The sequence below is a fragment of the Ovis aries genome, chromosome 20 (genome assembly GCF_016772045.2).
Source record: "Ovis aries strain OAR_USU_Benz2616 breed Rambouillet chromosome 20, ARS-UI_Ramb_v3.0, whole genome shotgun sequence".
In the NCBI taxonomy this organism is placed as follows: Eukaryota; Metazoa; Chordata; class Mammalia; order Artiodactyla; family Bovidae; genus Ovis; species Ovis aries.
In genome coordinates, this window is record NC_056073.1 from 49,549,920 (window position 1) to 49,567,687 (window position 17,768).

Below are 17,768 nucleotides of genomic sequence, written 5' to 3' on the forward strand. Positions count from 1 at the left end.
GCTCCCCTGTGTTCCTGTTATTTAGTTACTAATGAAAACCAGTTTCTGGCCAGAAGTCAATTGTGTCTTTGCTTTAAGTGTTCACTGTGGCCAAGACAGGTATTAATTGGGCTTCCTTTTCTAAGCCGCCAGAAAGTGGAAGAAAGCGGCAAACTTTCAACTTACTAGGCTGGCCCATCTTCACTTGGCAGTAGAGCCCCCAGCAGAGCAATCGCATGACCTAGACTCAGGTGGCTTTCCTCAAGAGCTGGGTTCCCGCTCAGGGTGTCCGCAGAGTCGGGCACCGGTGGGGAGGAGGCCAGATGAGGTAGAGCCCACCCGCCAGGAGGCCGCCCTCGGGCCAAGGCCAGCCCCACCCCCCCGCCCCCCGCCGGCCCAGGGCTGGACGGCTCCGCTCCTGCAGGAGCCCACGTGTCTCAGGACGTCCTGCTCTTTCCGGCAGGGCTGTAAGAGGCGAAGAAAGAAACCGCTCCCCAAGGCGGGATGGAGTGGGAAGCCCGTCCTTTTATCACCTAGGGAGGCCTTTCCTGGTCACTCTCCTGCTGCACCCAGGGCTTGGCTTCACTTGGCTTGGAATTTCAGGACATTTCCTTACTTAACACTTGCTCGCATCACATTTGTGCCAACACAAATGGCAAGCCCTGTGCAAACAGTAGATGGGTCAGGCTGGGCATTTCATGGCCCCATTGTACAGAAGGCAAAACTGAGGACACCCACTGGCCCCCGAGCCAAGGGCTGTGCTATCTACTGCCTTCAGCCTCAGTGCCTCATCCTTGACCTCCCCACCACTGAAAGGAGCCCGCCGCCCCGGCACGTCCACTCAGCAGTCAGGAACACCCACTCCCCGAACCCATTGGAGGCTTCCCGGCCTCCACAGCTCCCAGGGGCAGCAGTGCTACCTGCCACCCCTGGGGGCTGGAGGCCTGGGCATCCACACGGCCTCTCAGAGACTCAGACGCCTGTGAGGACAGGCAGTGGCGTCTCCATCACCGCCAGGCTCCGAGGCTCCGCCCAGGCTCTGCTCCCACCTGTCGCAGGTAGGATGGGGAGAAGTGGCCGGGAGGGCTTTCCTGGAGTGGGTCTGGGAGCCTGGCTCCTGTGCCAAGTGCTAGAGGGTTTATCTTATTTTTTATTTTCAATTTAAAAAATACATCAAGATTTAATGACAGGCAAGGTTAAAAAAAAATGTTCATTTATGTGAACACATTATAAAACCTTAAAATGTTCTTTGAAACACACCAATGTAAAAACAAAACTTGATGGTGGAAAGGGCACCCGGGGTGCTATGATAAGTGAGGAGTGTGTGCGAACAGGCAGATGGGCGGCGTCTGGACGCATGGAGGCAGTGTGGTTCCCGCCCGGGCCCCCTGGCTTTGAGGTGGACGTGCTTCACCCCGTCAGCTGCGGTCGTCGGCTTCGGGACCCCTGAGGCAGCTGGCGCGCGTCTGGCCTGCGCAGCGCGGGCAGATCGCACTGCTGCTGCCACTGTGGTTAGACCCCCTTCCAGGGGTGCGGGCCTCCGTGCGCAGGGGCCAGTCCAGGGGACCGCGGCCTCCCTCTGCCCGCAGCCCTCCGCAGCTCCGGGGGCGCCACTGGCTTCTAAGGGCACTGAAGTGGCCCCTCTTTTCTGCCCGCTGATGGCCGCCCTTCCACCCTCTGCTGCAGGGGCGTCCTTGCTCCTGAGGCATGAACTGGCCTCTGGGGAGGGCAGGAGCTGCAGCCAGCCAGCACGCCCAGCTGTTGGTGGCCAAGATATTAAAAGTCACTCTTTAATTTAAGAACCAGTATTTACATGCGGTCTGGGTGCCTGGCAGCATGCCTGGTGCTTTGGAGCAACTCTGAGGAGCAGGTGCGTGAACAGAGGCCGTAAATCAGAGTCCATCCTAAAGGAAATCAACTGAATGTTCATTGGAAGGACTGATGCTGAAGCTGAACCTCCAAAACGCTGGCCACCTGATGCGAAGAGCCGACTCATTGGAAAAGACCCCGATGCCGGGACAGATTGAAGGCAGGAGGAGAAGGGGACGACAGAGGGTGAGATGGTTGGATGGCATTACCGACTCAATGGACATGGGTCTGAGTGAGCTCCGGGAGATGGTGAAGGACAGGGAGGCCTGACGTGCTATAGTCGTGGGGTCGCAAAGAATCGGACACGACTGAGCGACTGAGCAGCAGCAGAAGCGGGGCACAGGACGCAGAGTCCCAGGGACGCAGGGCGAGTGCGGCGTGTGGAGGAGGAGGAGGAGCGCAGATGAAGGCCTCCTGGTCCAGACAAGGCTGGGGCTTCCAGACACACACTAGGTAAGAGGCTGCATCAGCTGGTTACGGACACAGTGCTGACCTTCAGGGCAGGAGAGAGGGTGCCGGGGCCCGCACCCAGGACAGCATTCAAGCAGGAGTGACACAGAGGCCACCACGGGCACCTGGGCCAGAAAGGGGCCCGGGGCTCTGGGTGAGCCCCCGCACGGGGCTGAGGTCTCAGGCCCTGTCTGCACTTAGAACTGAGACCCCAGGAGAAAGCTGGCCCTTGGAGCGTCAGTGATGACAGGGCCGGAAGGTCTCCGCGCCGGCAGGGCCTCAGCTCCACACCTGGCTGACTGCCCCGGGCCCTGGGCAGGGAGCATTCACCCTTGAGACGCTGGCACCTGGAAGTTTGCACTACAGGGGCCGGAGTGTTCCTCCAAATTCCTATCGCTGTCCACGGCTGGAGGCTGATGGAGAACCCAGGGACGCTCACTGGACTCTTGGGGTCAGAAATGAAAATTCAGTGAGGAATCGCTGGATCCAAGACCCGCGTGGAAGGAGATTCTCACCAAGGGGACCCATCACCGAGGCCAAATAGGAATACATCAGGGAGTCTGCGTCTCGGGAAGTCTGTGAAACAGAGCACTCTGACCGAGAAGTGAATTCACCTCCTGTGCTAACTGGTCGTCCTTCCCTGCACCGAGCGTGGTTCCAGGCACAAGGGCCTCTGAGTCCAGCCCGTGCTCACGCTCGCTGGGGGGTGAGGAGGGCCACGGCTCGAACAGCAGTAAACGAGCCGACGGCACACTTTCCAATACGCAGCATGCGGAGAAGTGGGACAGAGCCGTGGGAAGACGGAGCTCAGGGTTAGCCTCTCTGAGGAAACGGGCTTTGCTGAGATTAAGGGATCAAAAGAGATCGGACCAGGCTCTGGGCGGATGAGGAGAGCTGGGCGGAAGCTGGCTCCCTGCGGCTGGCTGGTGTGCGGGTTGTCTGAGAGGTTCTGGGGCCTGAGGGTGCGCGGGGGGGGGGGGCGGCTGTATTCAGGGGTCCAGGCGTGCACTCACTGAGGGAGAGTGCAGGGTGCACCACCAGCAAGGTGTGCACAGAAGACGTGGTCTTGGCTGGCCCGGGGGGTCTCCCTGCGGAGAGTGACCCGGGGCCGAGGAGGTGCTGGTGAAGGCTGGCTGCGCGGCGTCTGCCCGCAGGGCTGGGGGAGACCCAGGAGGAAGGGTTCCCAAAGACAGTGGAGATGCTCTGTCACGCTCCTGGAACGTCGCTGCTCGCTGTCGCCCCCTGAAGAGCATCTCCGCAGGAGCCGAGCCCCTGGGATGGTTTGTGAGCAGAAGCGTGGGCACGTCCGTCTGCCTGGGACCTGGTGTGCACTGGGGGTGCTGTGTGTGCAGTCCCTGTGGGTCATCTCAGACGGGAGAAGTTGCAGGCATTCCTGGAACCGGTAGAAGACACAGAAGCCTCAGTACCAAATCCAGGGATTTTATCTGCACTGTGAGAACGTATCCCCATGCACAGGCATGTCTGGGAATCTCCAGCTGTGGCCCATGGTGGCATCTGCTGGGAGGGCAAGGTCCCACCTTGCCCACCTGCCCTGGCACCCATGTGTCCCTCACCCCGAAAGGAACCTAGTCATGGTCTCCCAGCCAAGTCCCTGCATCGAACAGGGTCTCCCCGAGACTCGCCTGATGGACACGTGGCGTGAGCTGCCGTGAGAAAGTTCAAGACGTGTGAAGGTACGGGATTATCAGTTGAGTACTGCCGGCACTCAGCGAGACCTGGGATGCGTCCAGGAGAGCAGGAGGGAGTCAACCCCGTGGGAACAGAGGCCTGAGAGGAGGCTCTCGCGGCCCTGGGAACGATGGAGAGCAAGCAGTCTGTCCATCCCTCAGAGGGAAGATGAACCTCGACACCGTGGCCATCTGAGCGGACTGGCCTGGGGACTCGCTGGTGGAGAAGCCCTTAACACCCTCGGGCACATGGTGTGTGCTGCAAGCAATCTTAATTTTAAAAAATTTCAAGAAACAAGCGTTTGTCAAACATTTGAAGGGCCTCATGTTAGATAACATTCTGAAAAAAATGATTAACAATTCCAATTGATAAGCGCTCCTAAATATTACTTGGCTCTTTTAAATACCGTCAGAGCTACTCTGGCCAGAATAATACTGATTTTTAACATTTCTTGAGGGTCTGCTTGGAGTCAGATGCTGCCCAGCATTTTCTGTGATTCAGGCCTCTGGAGGAGATTCCAGGGCGGGTGGAGAAACTAAGGCAGAGAGAGATTGGCCCAGCTCTGGTCTGCCGGCCAAGGTCAAGGCCCGCAGTGACTCCGGAGCCAGCCTGAGGACGATACGTGTGCATCCCAGCGTGTGTTTGTCTTGCCCACTCTCACCAGGGGAAAAAAACACCTTCCTGCATCAAGAGAAAATTTATTTCAATGTGTGTGTTGGTCTCTCAGCCAGCCCCACGGACTGTAGCCCGCCAGGCTTTTCTGTCCATGGGATTGTCCAGGCAAGAATACTGGAGTGGATTGCCATTCTCTTTTCCAGAGATCTTCTGAACCCAGGGATGGAACCCTGGTCTCCTGCAGTGCAGGCAGATTCTTCACAACAAGGGGTCAAAATAACACAGTGCAGACATAAAACAAGGGCCTCAGGACGCCCTGCACGCCAGGAAGGAAACCCGGTTCAGTTACACCGTCACCAGAGGTTAAGCCCCACGGGCAACGTTTTCCTCCCAGGAAAGTGGAAGAAGTGAGTCATGAAAGACACGTCGCCTCTGGGAGCTCGACCGACGCTGCAGTGGCTGTTCGTACAGTCATCAGATAGTTAATTTAAGGAGAGTTTCAGGAAACTTGCAACAAAACCGACAAAGAATGTTTTAGTCAAATCCTGTGTGTGTGCTCAGTCGCTGAGTCGTGTCCAGCTCTTTCCACCCCGTGGACCGTAGCCCCCCAGGCTCCTCTGTCCGTGGGGTTTCCCAGGCAAGAACACTGGCGTGGGTTGCCGTCTCCTTCTCCAGGAGACCCTCCTGGCCCAGGGATGGAACCCCCGGCGCAGCTCTTGCATCACTGGCGGGTGGACTCTGCACCACTGTGCCCCCTGGAAAGCCCATCGGATCCTGTGTGCGTACGTGAAAGTCGTGTCCGACGTGGAGTTCTCCAGGTCACAATACCGCAGTGGGCAGCCGTTCCTCTCTCCAGGGGATCTTCCCAACCCAGGGATCAAACCTAGGTCTCCCACATTGCAGGCAGATTCTTTACCGTCTGAGCCACCAGGGAAGCCCCATGAATTCCTGGTTGTCTATAAATTATCTGGATGAGAAAAATTAGGTAATACTTACAAAGGCAAACACAGACACAAAAGCGGTAGCCGGATGTCAGTCGTAAGCACCTGATGAACAAATCAGAATGCTCTCTAAATTGGGGTTTGGGGTATTTGCTGATGGGTGGAATTTTCAGGAGCCCTCAGGCTAGAGGCAGCCCCATTTTTGCCTTCTGAGTAGGCAGAGATTATGTAAAATAATAGGAACCCCTGCAGTCGACTGAAACGTTTCCAAGTAGATGTGGAGAGAAGCTGCCAGTCCAAAGCGAGGCGCCACCGCAGGGTCTGGCCTCGTTTCCAAAGGCCAGCGGCGCTGACCCCGGAGCCACACCATGGCCCAGTGCCTGGCCTGTGCTCCAGTGTTCCACCACGGGGAAGCCAGGGGTCGCGCCAGAGCAGCTTGAGAATCTCGGAGCCTGGGGACCGGCTGAGCTCAGGCGGTGTGCGTGCGTGCGTACGTGCGTGCGTGCGTGCGTGTGCTATGCAGGTGCGTGTGTGTTGTGTTGTGTCTTGGGTGTGCATGTGTGTGTGGGCGTGGCAGGGCGGAGCTGTTGGCGGCCAGCGGAAATTCGGGAAGTGGCCTTCTGGTGACAGGTGTGCAAGGAGAGCGGCTAAGTGCCTGCCTGCCTGGCAACTGGCAAGAGTCCCCGGGCGGACCGAGTGGCCGGGTCCCAGCCTCCTTCGGTCGCTGAAGGCCCTCTGGCAAAGCCCACGACAGCCCCACGTGAGGGTGGGTCCTGGCGGCCTCCTCGGTCCTGTGACTGTTCCTTTGGGGTCGGCCGAGGTGTGCCACGACAGGCCGCCTCCCAGAGCCGGGTCTGCGGTCACGGCGAGCCATCGGGGTTCCGTCTGTGGCCTCGCTGATCATCCCGAGGGGTTCAAGACTGCAGCCACAGGCCGCGGGATGAGCGGCCGCTCCCCGCGGGGTCCCTGAGGCTCCCTGTAACAGGCGGCTTGTTCAGAGGAGCCGAGGGAATTCCAGTTAGAAAAAGAAGCACACAGAGGCTCTGCTCCTTCTGCCCACTCACCTCCTCAGGGCGTTTCTCAGCACCACGTTTTATTTTTATCGTTGGTAAAAATGCCAAATTGATTTCCCCTACAGTATTAGATTTGAGTGCCCACGTGTCTATCACTTTCCGCGGCCTGATCACCTGTCATGTGAATCAGTTAGTAAAAGGAGCCGAAAGAAGGGAGTCCAAGGAAGTGGAGGAAATGAGCCCAGATGAATTTCAAGTAACCCCCGTCTCGAGCGGGAACTGAGGACCGTTTTAATTGTATCCCAGCTATTCCGCGCTGTGGTCCATTCAGAGCTGCCGAACCTTTAAAAGGCCAGCTGCGAAGGCGTCCTAGGGACCGACTCCACCCATCCTGGCAGAACCTAAAGCAGCGTTGGAGCATCTGTTCCGTGCACTGCATGAGCAGCGCCGTCTTTAACTTCCAGAAAGAGGCAACAGTCGCCACAAGTCCCCTTGAAATGAGTTAGAATGTTGGGGCTGGGGGAGCCTTGGTGTCAGGACACACCCCCGCCCCAGTCCACAGATGGGGAAACAGAGGCCTGGGGGCGAGGTGACTTGCCCAAGGTCACAAAACTGGTCTATGAGCCTGGGCCTGCTGATAAACCTCCCCTACAGTTTTGCCGTAGTGGAAGAATTCTGGAGCTTACGTGTATATCATGTTGAAAAGCAATAAAGGTGCTGTGTTCCAAATTTATGTAACCTATCAGCTCTTGGGATGCAATTTAATTATGAAAGAATTCCTTGTTCCACAGAAATTTACAGGAAGGGTTCATTTGCCTTAGGAAGACTCTGGGGTTTAACCATCCTGAGAGCCAAATTTTCTTTAATTTTGTTCTTGTCCCTTCTCCCTAATTTACTAAATTTAACTCAAATCATGAACTTAACTTTTATTTTTAAAAGAGTTAATTCATATCCATTTGCTCTATCCTGAACTGAGCCACCTTACCTAATTTTTTCAATACCAAACAGAACGAAAGTTAAAAAAAAAATTCAGGTGAAAGCTTACCTACTGGAGCCAAGTATATATTTTTATAAGAGCTTTGACTCAAAGACTTAGAATATCCTTCCAACTGGTGTCTCATTCAATTCTAGTCTTTGATTTTTTTTTTTTTTCCATTTTGAGAGCCTTTTCAGAATGTCATACATGTGGTGCTTGGTAATACTCCAGAGCTAGAATCACCTCTCTAAATCAGAGCACCCTTAGAACAACCATCTACGACCCTTTTTTCAGCCATGTTCAGGGAAACTTCATCCTCAAAGCCTTTCACGGCTCTGCTCCTCCATCCTCACCTGTGCTTCCCTCTAACCTGTTTGATCGAAGGCCCTCCCCGTAGGCGTCACTGGTTTACGTGTTTTCTCCTGGATTAATCGTGTTCAGCTCATGTTTATCCCATGAGTGTGGTGATGTCACCTCAGCAGTGTGTCACCAGCAGGCACGTCACCCACACTGAGTGCCTCGGAATCACAGACAGAACAACTCGAGGACAGAATTAATTTTGCAGAGCGTCAGCAATCAGCCTCACTTCCATACTTTGTGCGCAAATGTTCCAGTTCAGTGATTGGAAGAGGGACAGGCTTTACATGTAGACCCTTGCCAGGACCAGGCGTTACATGGATGGGCAGGAAGGCAGCCCGTGTGGTGTGCAGTGGGATAGAAGCAGTACTTGGTTTTATTGTTAAACGTTAAGAAGAAAATGTCAACGTCACAGTATTGTGAAAGGATCACAGGATTAGGTTTTAATTTCTGAGGGATGTTTCGGGTGACGGGGATGCAGAACAGACCATGAGTCTAAGTCTGACTTGTGTCTTGTTCAGTGCCTCAGTCCTGTCTGGCTCATCTGCGACCCCATGGGCTGGAGCCACCAAGCTCCTCTGCCCGTGGGACCCTCCAGGCAGGAATACCGGAGCGGTTGCCGTTTCAGTGCTGGTCCCACGTGTGAGTCCCGCAGCTCCAGCCGCCCACTACGCTCTTTCCTTTTTGTTGAAAAGGATGGATATTCCTGAGGCTCAGCTACATTCCTGCCAGACTCTGGGCCGCTGGCCGGCTTTTTAATTTCCATGGTGTTATTACGTTATGTGCTTGTTGGGAGACATTTCATTAAGTTCCCATAATGTGGCCGCACCGCACATCACCCAGGCTGCAGCGGCCGTCCTGGGCTTCCTCACAGGCGGACAGCTCAGCGAGCCCTTTATGACCGCAGCAGATTGAAACACCGGGGCTGGGGGCCACCGCAGTATCTGGAGGGCCTGAGGGGACGTCGCTGGACCAGTGCCTGCCTCGAATCCCCCATCACAGGAGCACGTCCCCGCACTTGCACTGGGCGTCTGTGCCGTGACCCCAAGGTCCTGGACGTGGGTCCTGGGTCGGGGTGCCTGGGCTCTGACCCATCTCTGCCTTTAACGCCGCGGAAGCTGGATGAAGCCTCTGAGCCTTGTTCACCTGAGTCTTCCCGTCTGTGCAGCAGGGAGAATGCTGTTTCCATATAACGAGCTTGAAAGGCCTAAACTCATGGGAGACGTGTGGCAGGGTGCCTAGTGAGCGTAGACCCCGGCGTGGGAAGATGGCTGCAGTGCTGCCTGCCCCCGGAGACGGGTCGTGCGGCTGACAGAGTCTGCCTGTCCCCTGTGCCCAGGCCTCCTGGGAGAGCAGTTTCTTTACTTGGGTTCATTCTGGTCCGAGGGCCGCTGCTCCCCCATAACCTCAGGGGCCCCCCCTCCCTGGGCCCTGCCTCTTCTCTCCATCTGTCCTCTTGGACCCAGGGTTCTGGTTGTGCCAGCTTGCAGGAACACAGACTGTGTTTTCTCAAAATGATTTTAACAAATTGAAAATCAATGAAAACAAGATTGCAAGTCTACCACTACCCTCCTCTCAAACCCTGTGTGTTTGTAAATGTATATATACAGGTAACACGTACACACATGTTTATATAGACATATACACGTAACATTTACATTTGTAAAAAATATACAAGGACAGTGACAATATACAATATTGTCATAGGCAAGGAAAAATCCTGAGAGGATCACAAAATATTTAGAATCAAATCTCAGCAAGAACTCCTTATCAAAAATTGTAAAGTGTAGTTAAAATGGCAGGTGGAATTTTGAATTCCAAAATGCACATATTAGAAAAGAAGAATTAAAGTTAATGATCTGTGTCTCTCTCAAGAAATGAGAACGTGACACTAAACTCAGATAAATCAGAAAGATGGATGGGAGAGGGCATTGAGAGCTATAAGGGTGAGCATTTGTGTTAGATTATTTCATTACAAAGAAAAGCTCTGATAAAATATGGCAAGATGTTAATGTCTATATAATATGATTCTGAGTGTTTCTCTTTGCTTGGCATACATTATTCAAAGTTAATTTGTAAAAAGTAGAGGCCAGTAAAACATTAACTTTTATTATTTAAAAAAAAAAAAGATCTGTACCTCCAGTTTGAAACCTGTGTTATCAGCTTTCTGAAGGGCTCCCAGGGGAAAAGACATGGGGCTCCCTCCTGAGCCCAGCTTCCGGCTTGAACCATGCCTCCCTGGGGAGGGCCCTCCTGCAGCTCCGTGGGAGGTGGGGCTCTGACTCTTGGTGACGATCCAGGTCTCCCAGCTCAGATTAACACCCAGAGATCAGCCCAGTGTACCCAATGTACCGCTGACGTCCGCTCTTTCTGTAGAATACATTGTGAACATTTAGAAATTTGATTTTTGTTCAAACAGGCAAGGGGGTGACAGCTGTTACATCATGAGTGATGTGACTTTGAAATAAAAGTTCCACACTGACAGCTTTTCCAGCTTCTGGCTTACTCTTAATTGGAGGCTCTCCAGAGCTGGCAGGGCAGGTGCCGGGCAGCAGCCAAGATAACTGCTTATCAGCATCGGTCACGCTTCCCGGACACCCTGCAAGCGACAGGGGACGCGGTGACACTGGAGCGCGGGACGCAGGGGCTGTGCTGTCGTCCCCGTCTCCCACCCAGGGGCGCCGCCAGCCTCAGAGGCAAGTCCTGGGGGACACAGCCCGCCCCTGGGCGCGTGGCAGTGAGTGGTTTATGAAGAGACCTCTCAGCCCGCAGCAAAGTCTAAAATATTGACTGTATGGGCTTTTACAGAAAAAGCAAGCTAACCCTGCTCCAAACAGGCACGCTGTTCTCTTCGGCCAACTTGCAAATATCGTTATAAATGTAAAATTACATAATGCATTGATAATAAGACACGACTTTGGGTGGGTTTGTTTTTTTTTTTTCTCTCCCACTGGGAATCCTCATCAGATTTCATCCTAAACACAAACCAGCAAGGAGTCTGTTGCCAATAACCCTTGAAAACCATCCTCTCAGGGAGGAGTCCCAGGCATTAGCAGCAAGATGAAAATAGTTCTGCAGGTGAGGCCCAGGAAAGTGCCTGTCAGGTTGCTAGAATGGGGGCATTTTTTAAAACTTAAAATCATTCTATGAGCATTTGTATTTTGAAACAGATCTGTCCATGGGATTTCCCAGGCAAGAATGCTGGAGTGGGTGACCATTTGCTCCTCCAGGGGATCTTCCCGACCAGGGATGGAACCCAAGCTCCTGCATTCTTTACTGTCTGAGCCACCAGGGAAGCCCCTCTTTTGAGACAAACTGTCACAAAAGCAGTCTCTGAGTTGCTGGAATGGGCTTTAGACACGCAGAGTTGTGCTCAACAGTCTACGTGGGTTTCTTGACACAGCTGGGAGGATACTGCTCCTTTCTGCCGTATTTTTTAAACTTGCAGCTTTATACTTTCTAAAGAAAACTAGCAACATCCAAGGCCACAGTCCTCTCGGCCAGTGGTACTACATGAATCCCGAGCCCCCACTGGCCTCCACAGTCACAGACAGAAACCCAGACAGACCTGCCTGGATGCTCCCAGCCCCTGACAGAGCGTCTTCTCGCCCCATGCGATGCAGAGACCCTCACCTGCGCCCCATCTCTGTGCAGGATCTTCCCCGAGTCCCTGAGGTGGCTCATGGCCACCCACCAGTTTGAGTCGGCAAAGAAGCTGATCCTGCACTTCACGCAGAAGAACCACATGAATCCCGAGAGCGACATCAAAGGCGTCATGCCCGGTGAGCATGTCTTCCCTTCCACCCCAGGGCCCCGCCAGGCATGGGGGGCCCGTCAGCCACCCCTCCAGGACAGGGAGTCACCCCACCACACGCCCCTGGTGCCTGTGAGGGCCCTGCTCTTCCAGGCAGTGGCCCCATCCAGGGGTCTCACTTCCTGTGATGGTTGCTCCCCAGCTCGACTAGGAACGTGATCCGGTCCAAGTCCGGAGGGAGGAGTGACCTCACGTGCCCCTGCTCCTCAGGGGAAGCTCGAAGGCTTAGCTGGCTCCTGGCACTCAGCCTGCAGGGTGTGGTGCCAGCAGTCACGGCCAGGGACGCTGGCCTTGGGGTGGTGCTGGCCCTCCCACCATCTCTCCCAAGCAGGACCTTCAGACAGATACCCCATTGTCTGTATCAGTCAGGACCCACCGACTGGGCATCGGAAGACGCAGGAAAGTTCAGATCCGTAGAATTCCTGTTTATCAGGAACGCCAGCACAAGCTGGACCAGACCCATGGTGTCACCAGGAGGTGTTGGAGCTCAGACTCCTGGGCCCCTCCTGGCACCCCGAGCTCTGATCCAGTAGATCTTGGAATGAACCCTGAACACTGTGGGTCCAGTAAGCACCAGAAGTGACTGGTGCATGCTGAGCCTTTCACAACGGCTCTGTGCGGGGCGCTCTAACTGTCCCCGTTCGCAGGTGAGGGGACCGAGGCACAGAGAGGATGAGCATCTCGCCAGGGGTCACCCAGCTAGCGAGCAGTAGCGCTGGGACGCGGGCCCTGTAAGCCCAGGGGCAGCGGCTTCGGTGCTGCTGCAGGAGAGAGGGACGGGGCGCAGGCCCGGCTGGGCGGCGGGAGAGCCGGGTGGACCGCGCGCCTCTCCGGCAGCGTCTGCTCCTTGCGGATGGTCCGGCCTTCGTCCCCAGTCTCGCCCAAGCCCGTCCATTAGCACGTCAGCGCTCTTAAGTCAAAATGCCTTGTTTCTGGCATTTCCCCACTTATATCGCCTCCTCTGCTACTTCCCGGTTAGAACCCATCTGGGAGGAACTTGTCTGCATCCTCGTTGCACGGATTCATTTCCCTCCTGTTATTGGAAGGCGGTGCTCAGCCTTCCTCCCGCTTCCCTGCCAGGGAGTTGGGTGGTGCTGGGTTCAGCCCGGGGCGCCGGGCACGCGGCTGTCCCCGCCCCTGGGTCTCCCTCCGCGGCAGCACCCGGGCAAAGTGGGGGGACGGCGGGTGTCCGAGCCCCAGACCCGCCCCCGGCACTGCCTGCTTGGACGCTCCTCCCCAGCACCTAATCCAGGCCGCTCCGGCTCTCTCCCGCCCTGACTCCACCCCCGCCAGGCGGGGCTGAGCCGCGCTTTGTGCGCTTGACCCTCCTCAGAACCTGTTCTGTCCGTCAGATCATCCCCCTCTACCTCTGGGAAAGGGGCCCCAAGAGGCTGGGGCTGGGGCAGGGCTCCCCACTCGCGGCATTCCCTCCTGAGCCAGTCAGGGCGGCCCGCTGTCTCCCTGCAGCAGGCCCTCTCTTGGCAGCCTGCCGCGAGGGAAGCGCCTGGCCCAGATTGGACGGGTGAGGCTCTGAGGTTCAAGGGGGTCCCCGCATCAGGCCAAGAGGGCTTTGCCTGAGCCCTGCTCAGGAACGGAGCGCAGACCTTGCCCCATGTGCCTCGCTCTGCCTGGTCTGTCTGTCCTGGACCCCAGGTGAGGAGCAGGTCCCGGTGTCAGGCCCCCTCCCTGCCCCCAGCGCTCTGCCTCTGACCTTGTGCATAAGCTTCCTGCTCCTGCGGGGTCCTCAGGCCGCTGGAGCCTCACAGGCAGAGAGGCCACCTCAGGGGTCAGCCTCAGGGGTCAACGGGGGTACCCCAGGCCCAGGAAGGAGTCCCTGCTCTGGGCGGGGTGAAGCCGGTACAGTCTGAGTCGGCAGAGCCCGGGGCCAGGGAGGCCGCTGCACCCTGGGGGCCAGGCAGCCCCATGGTGTCTTCTGTCTGGTCATTAACCTGTCCCTTCACCAGATGGGAAGCCGAGGCACAGAGGAGGAAGCCTCAGCCCAAGGGTGAGAGCTGGGGTTCCGTCAGGCCCCTCACCCCCCGGGTGAGGACAGCTGTCATCTGCCCGGCCAGGGCCAGCTCCCCAGTGGCCCATCGCAGAGAGCAGGGCAGAGGTGGGTGCGGGTGGAGCAGGGGAGGCCTGGAGCCCCAGAGGCTCGACTTAGCTTTTGTCGTGGAATCTTGATTCTGGCTCCAAGAGGTTGGAAGAGGTGCAGGGAGAGGGGAGGCGTCTCCCCGTCGACTCGCGGGTGCTCAGAGTCTGTTCTTGGTGCCCCTTGTCACTCCTCCTGTTCCCCCACGTGAGGACCTCAGGGAGTCCTGAGAGTTCTGGAGAGAGCGAATGACCTCCAGTGTCCACCCTGAGGGCCTCACCAGAGCAGACCTGGGAAGTTCTGCATTGCTGTGAGAGGACAGGGAGGCGCAAGATGCCAGCAGCCCTGATGGGTCAATGTGGTTCCACCCAGAACAATGCAGCTACCTCTGCAGACCACAGTCAACTTGGGCTCCAGAGTTTAATGCTTAGGAAAAAAAAAAAACCTCGGGTCGTAATTACAATTGCTACAGCTTCTTAACAACCTCTATTTCATATACTAGAAAGTATCTGGAATTCAGTTTGGGCTACAGTACAAAAGTACAAAAAAAAATTAATCTATACAGCTGTGCTTGGAGAAGGCAATGGCAACCCACTCCAGTACTCTTGCCTGGAAAATCCCATGGACGGAGGAGCATAGTGGGCTGCAGTCCATGGGGTCTCGAAAGAGTCGGACATGATTGAGAGACTTCACTTTCACTTTTCATTTCCATGCATTGGAGAAGGAAATGGCAACCCCCTCCAATGTTCTTGCCTGGAGAATCCCAGGAACGGAGGAGTCTGGTGGGCTGCTGTCTATGGGGTCGCACAGAGTCGGACACGACTGAAGCGACTCAGCAGCATACAGCTGTGCTAGTGGATGTTTAGTCTTTCTTGGAAGATTTCCATGGTGAGCAAATGTGGCTGTGATGGCAGGCTCATGAGCAGTTTTACAACAGTGAGGATACTCATATCGTTGGATCAGTGTTATATGTTAGGAGCACATTTCTGTGATCTTTAAAAGTCTTCTAGTGTTTTGACCATGGGGAAAGTGTGTCTGTAACCCTAACGAGCCTGTTTCTGCAGAGGAGACGATAAAGCTCAGGAGGACCTCAGGAGTGTCTGTGGCCGGACGGCTGGATGGCCCACTGTTCTGGCTGGGGCACAGGCCTCCAGTCTGGGCCTGAACAGTGAGAAGGAAGGAGGTTCTGGAGACAGGGGGCTGGTTTTCCTCGGATGTAGGAGAGGTCCCCCTTCTCCCTTCCGGGCCCCGTTGGTGATGCTGATCAGGACTTTTTTCTTTTTTGGCTACACTGGGTCTCCCATGCAGTGCGGGGGTTTCAGCAGCTGTGGGATGCTGGCTTCATTGCCCTGTAGCCTGTGGGCTCTCGGTTCCCCAACCAGGGGTCGAACCCACGTCCCCTGCATTGGAAGGCAGATTCCTAATCACTGGGCCACCAGGGAGGTCCCCAAACATTTTTAAAAGAGAAAATAAGCAGCCTGTTTTTCCCCCCAGCAGTCACTAGTGAGTTGGTGACCCTCTCCTGTGGGATGGCAGGGAGGAGGCAGGGCATCCCAGGGTCGTATAGGAGGGGAACACACCCCCAAGACCCCATCTCACGAGAAGGCTGCCACTCCCAGGCCCCTCCAGAGGCGACCCCGCTTCCCCCAAGCCTTCGCACCCCACCGCGGGCTTTATTTTTAGTACAGTTGTTTAAGGATTCATCCCAGGTTTATGCTAAAGTTGCAGAGACAGAATGCTGAAACCTCCCCATCAGTCTCCCCATTGTAACGTCGCACATCCCCTGACCGTGTCACTGCTGGGAAACCGCATGGCTGTGCTGCGGGCAGCCCAGCTGCAGCCTGGACCCGACATCCCCACCAGGGCTGCCCAGGACCCCACCAGGGCTACCCGCCCCTCAGGTCCCCCAACCGCCTCTGGTCGGTGCACTTTCCATCTTCACTCGCTGCCCCAGCTTCAGCAGTCCTGCTTGCTTAATTTAAGTCTCCTTTCCCTTTTCTGGCCCCTGGAAAGGGTGTCGTGTGGGTGTTCAGTCACTCAGTCGTGTCTGACTCTGCGACCCCGTGGACTGCAGCATGCCAGGCCTCCCTATCCATCACTATCTCCCTGAGCTTGCTCAAGGGAGTCGGTGATGCCATCCAACCGTCTCATCCTCTGTCGTCCCCTTCTCCTCCTGCCTTCCATCTTTCCCAGCATCAGGGTCTTTTCCAGTGAGTCAGCTATTCATGTCAGGTGGCCAAAGTATTGGAGTTTTAGCTTCAGCATCAGTCCTTCCAATGGACATTCAGGACTGATCTCCTTTAGGATGGACTGGTTGGATCTCCTTGTCCATTTGGTCACTTTCTTTCTAAGATGCAGCCACTGTACCTGCCCAGCTTGTTGTGCCCACAGGGGTGGTCTGGGGACCAGGGCAGTGCGTGCATCTCCAATCAGACTTCGCAAGGAGGAGAACCCCTGCCCAAGCCTAAGCAGGGCCTCAGGGCCCCCAGCAGCCCCTGCAGACAGAGCCCACTTGGGTGGCTGCTTCGTGCATCTGCCAGCTCTGGAAAAGGCCTGCTTCCCTGCAGCCCTGTGGCAGCTGAACCTGCAAAGTCAGCATTCTCCCCGCCTCACGGGAAGCCACTCTTCTCTTGATGCCCCAGTTCGCCCCGGCCGTCGGTGGGGGCCCCTGCCCACCGGCCTGGCCAGTGTGGCTCACGGGCCTTTCCCCGCAGAGCTGGAGAAGGAGCTCTCCCGGAGGCCCAGGAAGGTCTGCATCGTGAAGGTGGTGGGGACCCGGAACCTGTGGAAGAACATAGTGGTGCTGTGTGTGAACTCGTGAGTGCCGGCGGGCGGGGCGGGGCGGGGCCGGCGGGCGGGGCGGGGCGGGGCCGGCGGGCGGGGCGGGGCCGGCGGGGCGGGGCCGGGGGCGGGGCGGGGCCGGGGGCGGGGCGGGGCCGGGGGCGGGGCGGGGCCGGGGGCGGGGCGGGGCCGGGGGGCGGGGCGGTGGGCGGTGGGCGGTGGGCGGTGGGCGGGGCGCGGGGGGGGGCCCGGAGCTGCGGGGGGTCGGGGGTGGGTCGGCGAGCTGGGGAGCCTGGCTGAGCTTCCGCATAGGCGTCTGGAGGGAGCAGTGCTGGCGGACACAGACCCCCAGCCTCGGGAAAGCGGGGCACACCGGGAGCACCCTGCGCGGCGGCCCCGCCCCCGGGGCCCCCTGGCCCACGCGCCGTGTGCCCGCAGGCTGACCGGCTTCGGGATCCACCACTGCTTCGCCCGCAGCATGATGGGCCACGAGGTGAAGGTGCCGCTGCTCGAGGACTTCTATGCCGACTACTACGCAGCGGCCGGCATCGCCCTGGCGTCCTGCCTGGCCATGTGCCTGGCGGTGCGCGTCCTGGGCCGCCGGGGCGGCCTGCTGCTCTTCATGATCCTCACTGCCCTGGCCTCGCTCCTGCAGCTCGGGCTGCTCAACCGTGAGTGGGCCCGGCCGGGGCCAGTGGGGGAGCCCAGGGGCCCCACTGTCCTCCCAGAACCCCGGCACTGAGCGGCTGTGGGATGAGCTTCTCTTAGAACGCACAGCCACTGCCCCAAGGGTGTGAGGTCTCTTCTCCTGCCCTGACCCTGAGCCTCCCGGGGTCTCCCCTCCTCCCACCCTGACCCCAAGCCTCCAGGGGTTTCTCCTCCTCCCGCCCTGACCCGGAGCCTCCTCGCTGCCCTAAGAGTATGGGGTCTCTTCTCCTCCGGCCCTGACCCCCCACTGCCCCAAGGGTGTGGGGTCTCTTCTCCTGCCCTGACCCTGAGCCTCCTGGGTTCTCCCCTCCTCCCGCCCTGACCCCAAGCCTCCAGGGGTTTCTCCTCCTCCCGCCCTGACCCGGAGCCTCCTCGCTGCCCCAAGAGTATGGGGTCTCTTCTCCTCCGGCCCTGACCCCCCACTGCCCCAAGGGTGTGGGGTCTCTTCTCCTGCCCTGACCCTGAGCCTCCCGGGGTCTACCCT

The 17,768-nt window shown here is 57.2% G+C and overlaps 1 protein-coding gene across 5 annotated transcripts in view; it reads left to right on the forward strand.

Annotated features, from left to right (window-relative positions):
- SLC22A23 (solute carrier family 22 member 23) overlaps positions 1 to 17,768 on the forward strand; it is a 128,172-nt gene that overhangs the window by 97,799 nt on the left and 12,605 nt on the right. For 4 of the 5 annotated variants that reach the window (XR_009597686.1, XR_006057262.2, XM_060403539.1 and 1 more), the window contains exons 5-7: positions 11,544 to 11,671; positions 16,510 to 16,612; positions 17,015 to 17,247. Coding sequence is in view for 2 of the 5 variants with exons in the window: in XM_060403539.1 (XP_060259522.1) it covers positions 11,544 to 11,671; positions 16,510 to 16,612; positions 17,015 to 17,247 (464 nt within the window). In the remaining 3 variants the exon portion in view is untranslated. Of the gene's footprint in view, positions 1 to 11,543; positions 11,672 to 16,509; positions 16,613 to 17,014; positions 17,248 to 17,768 lie in introns of those variants that run through there. The other variant, XR_006057263.2, reaches the window with a different exon arrangement.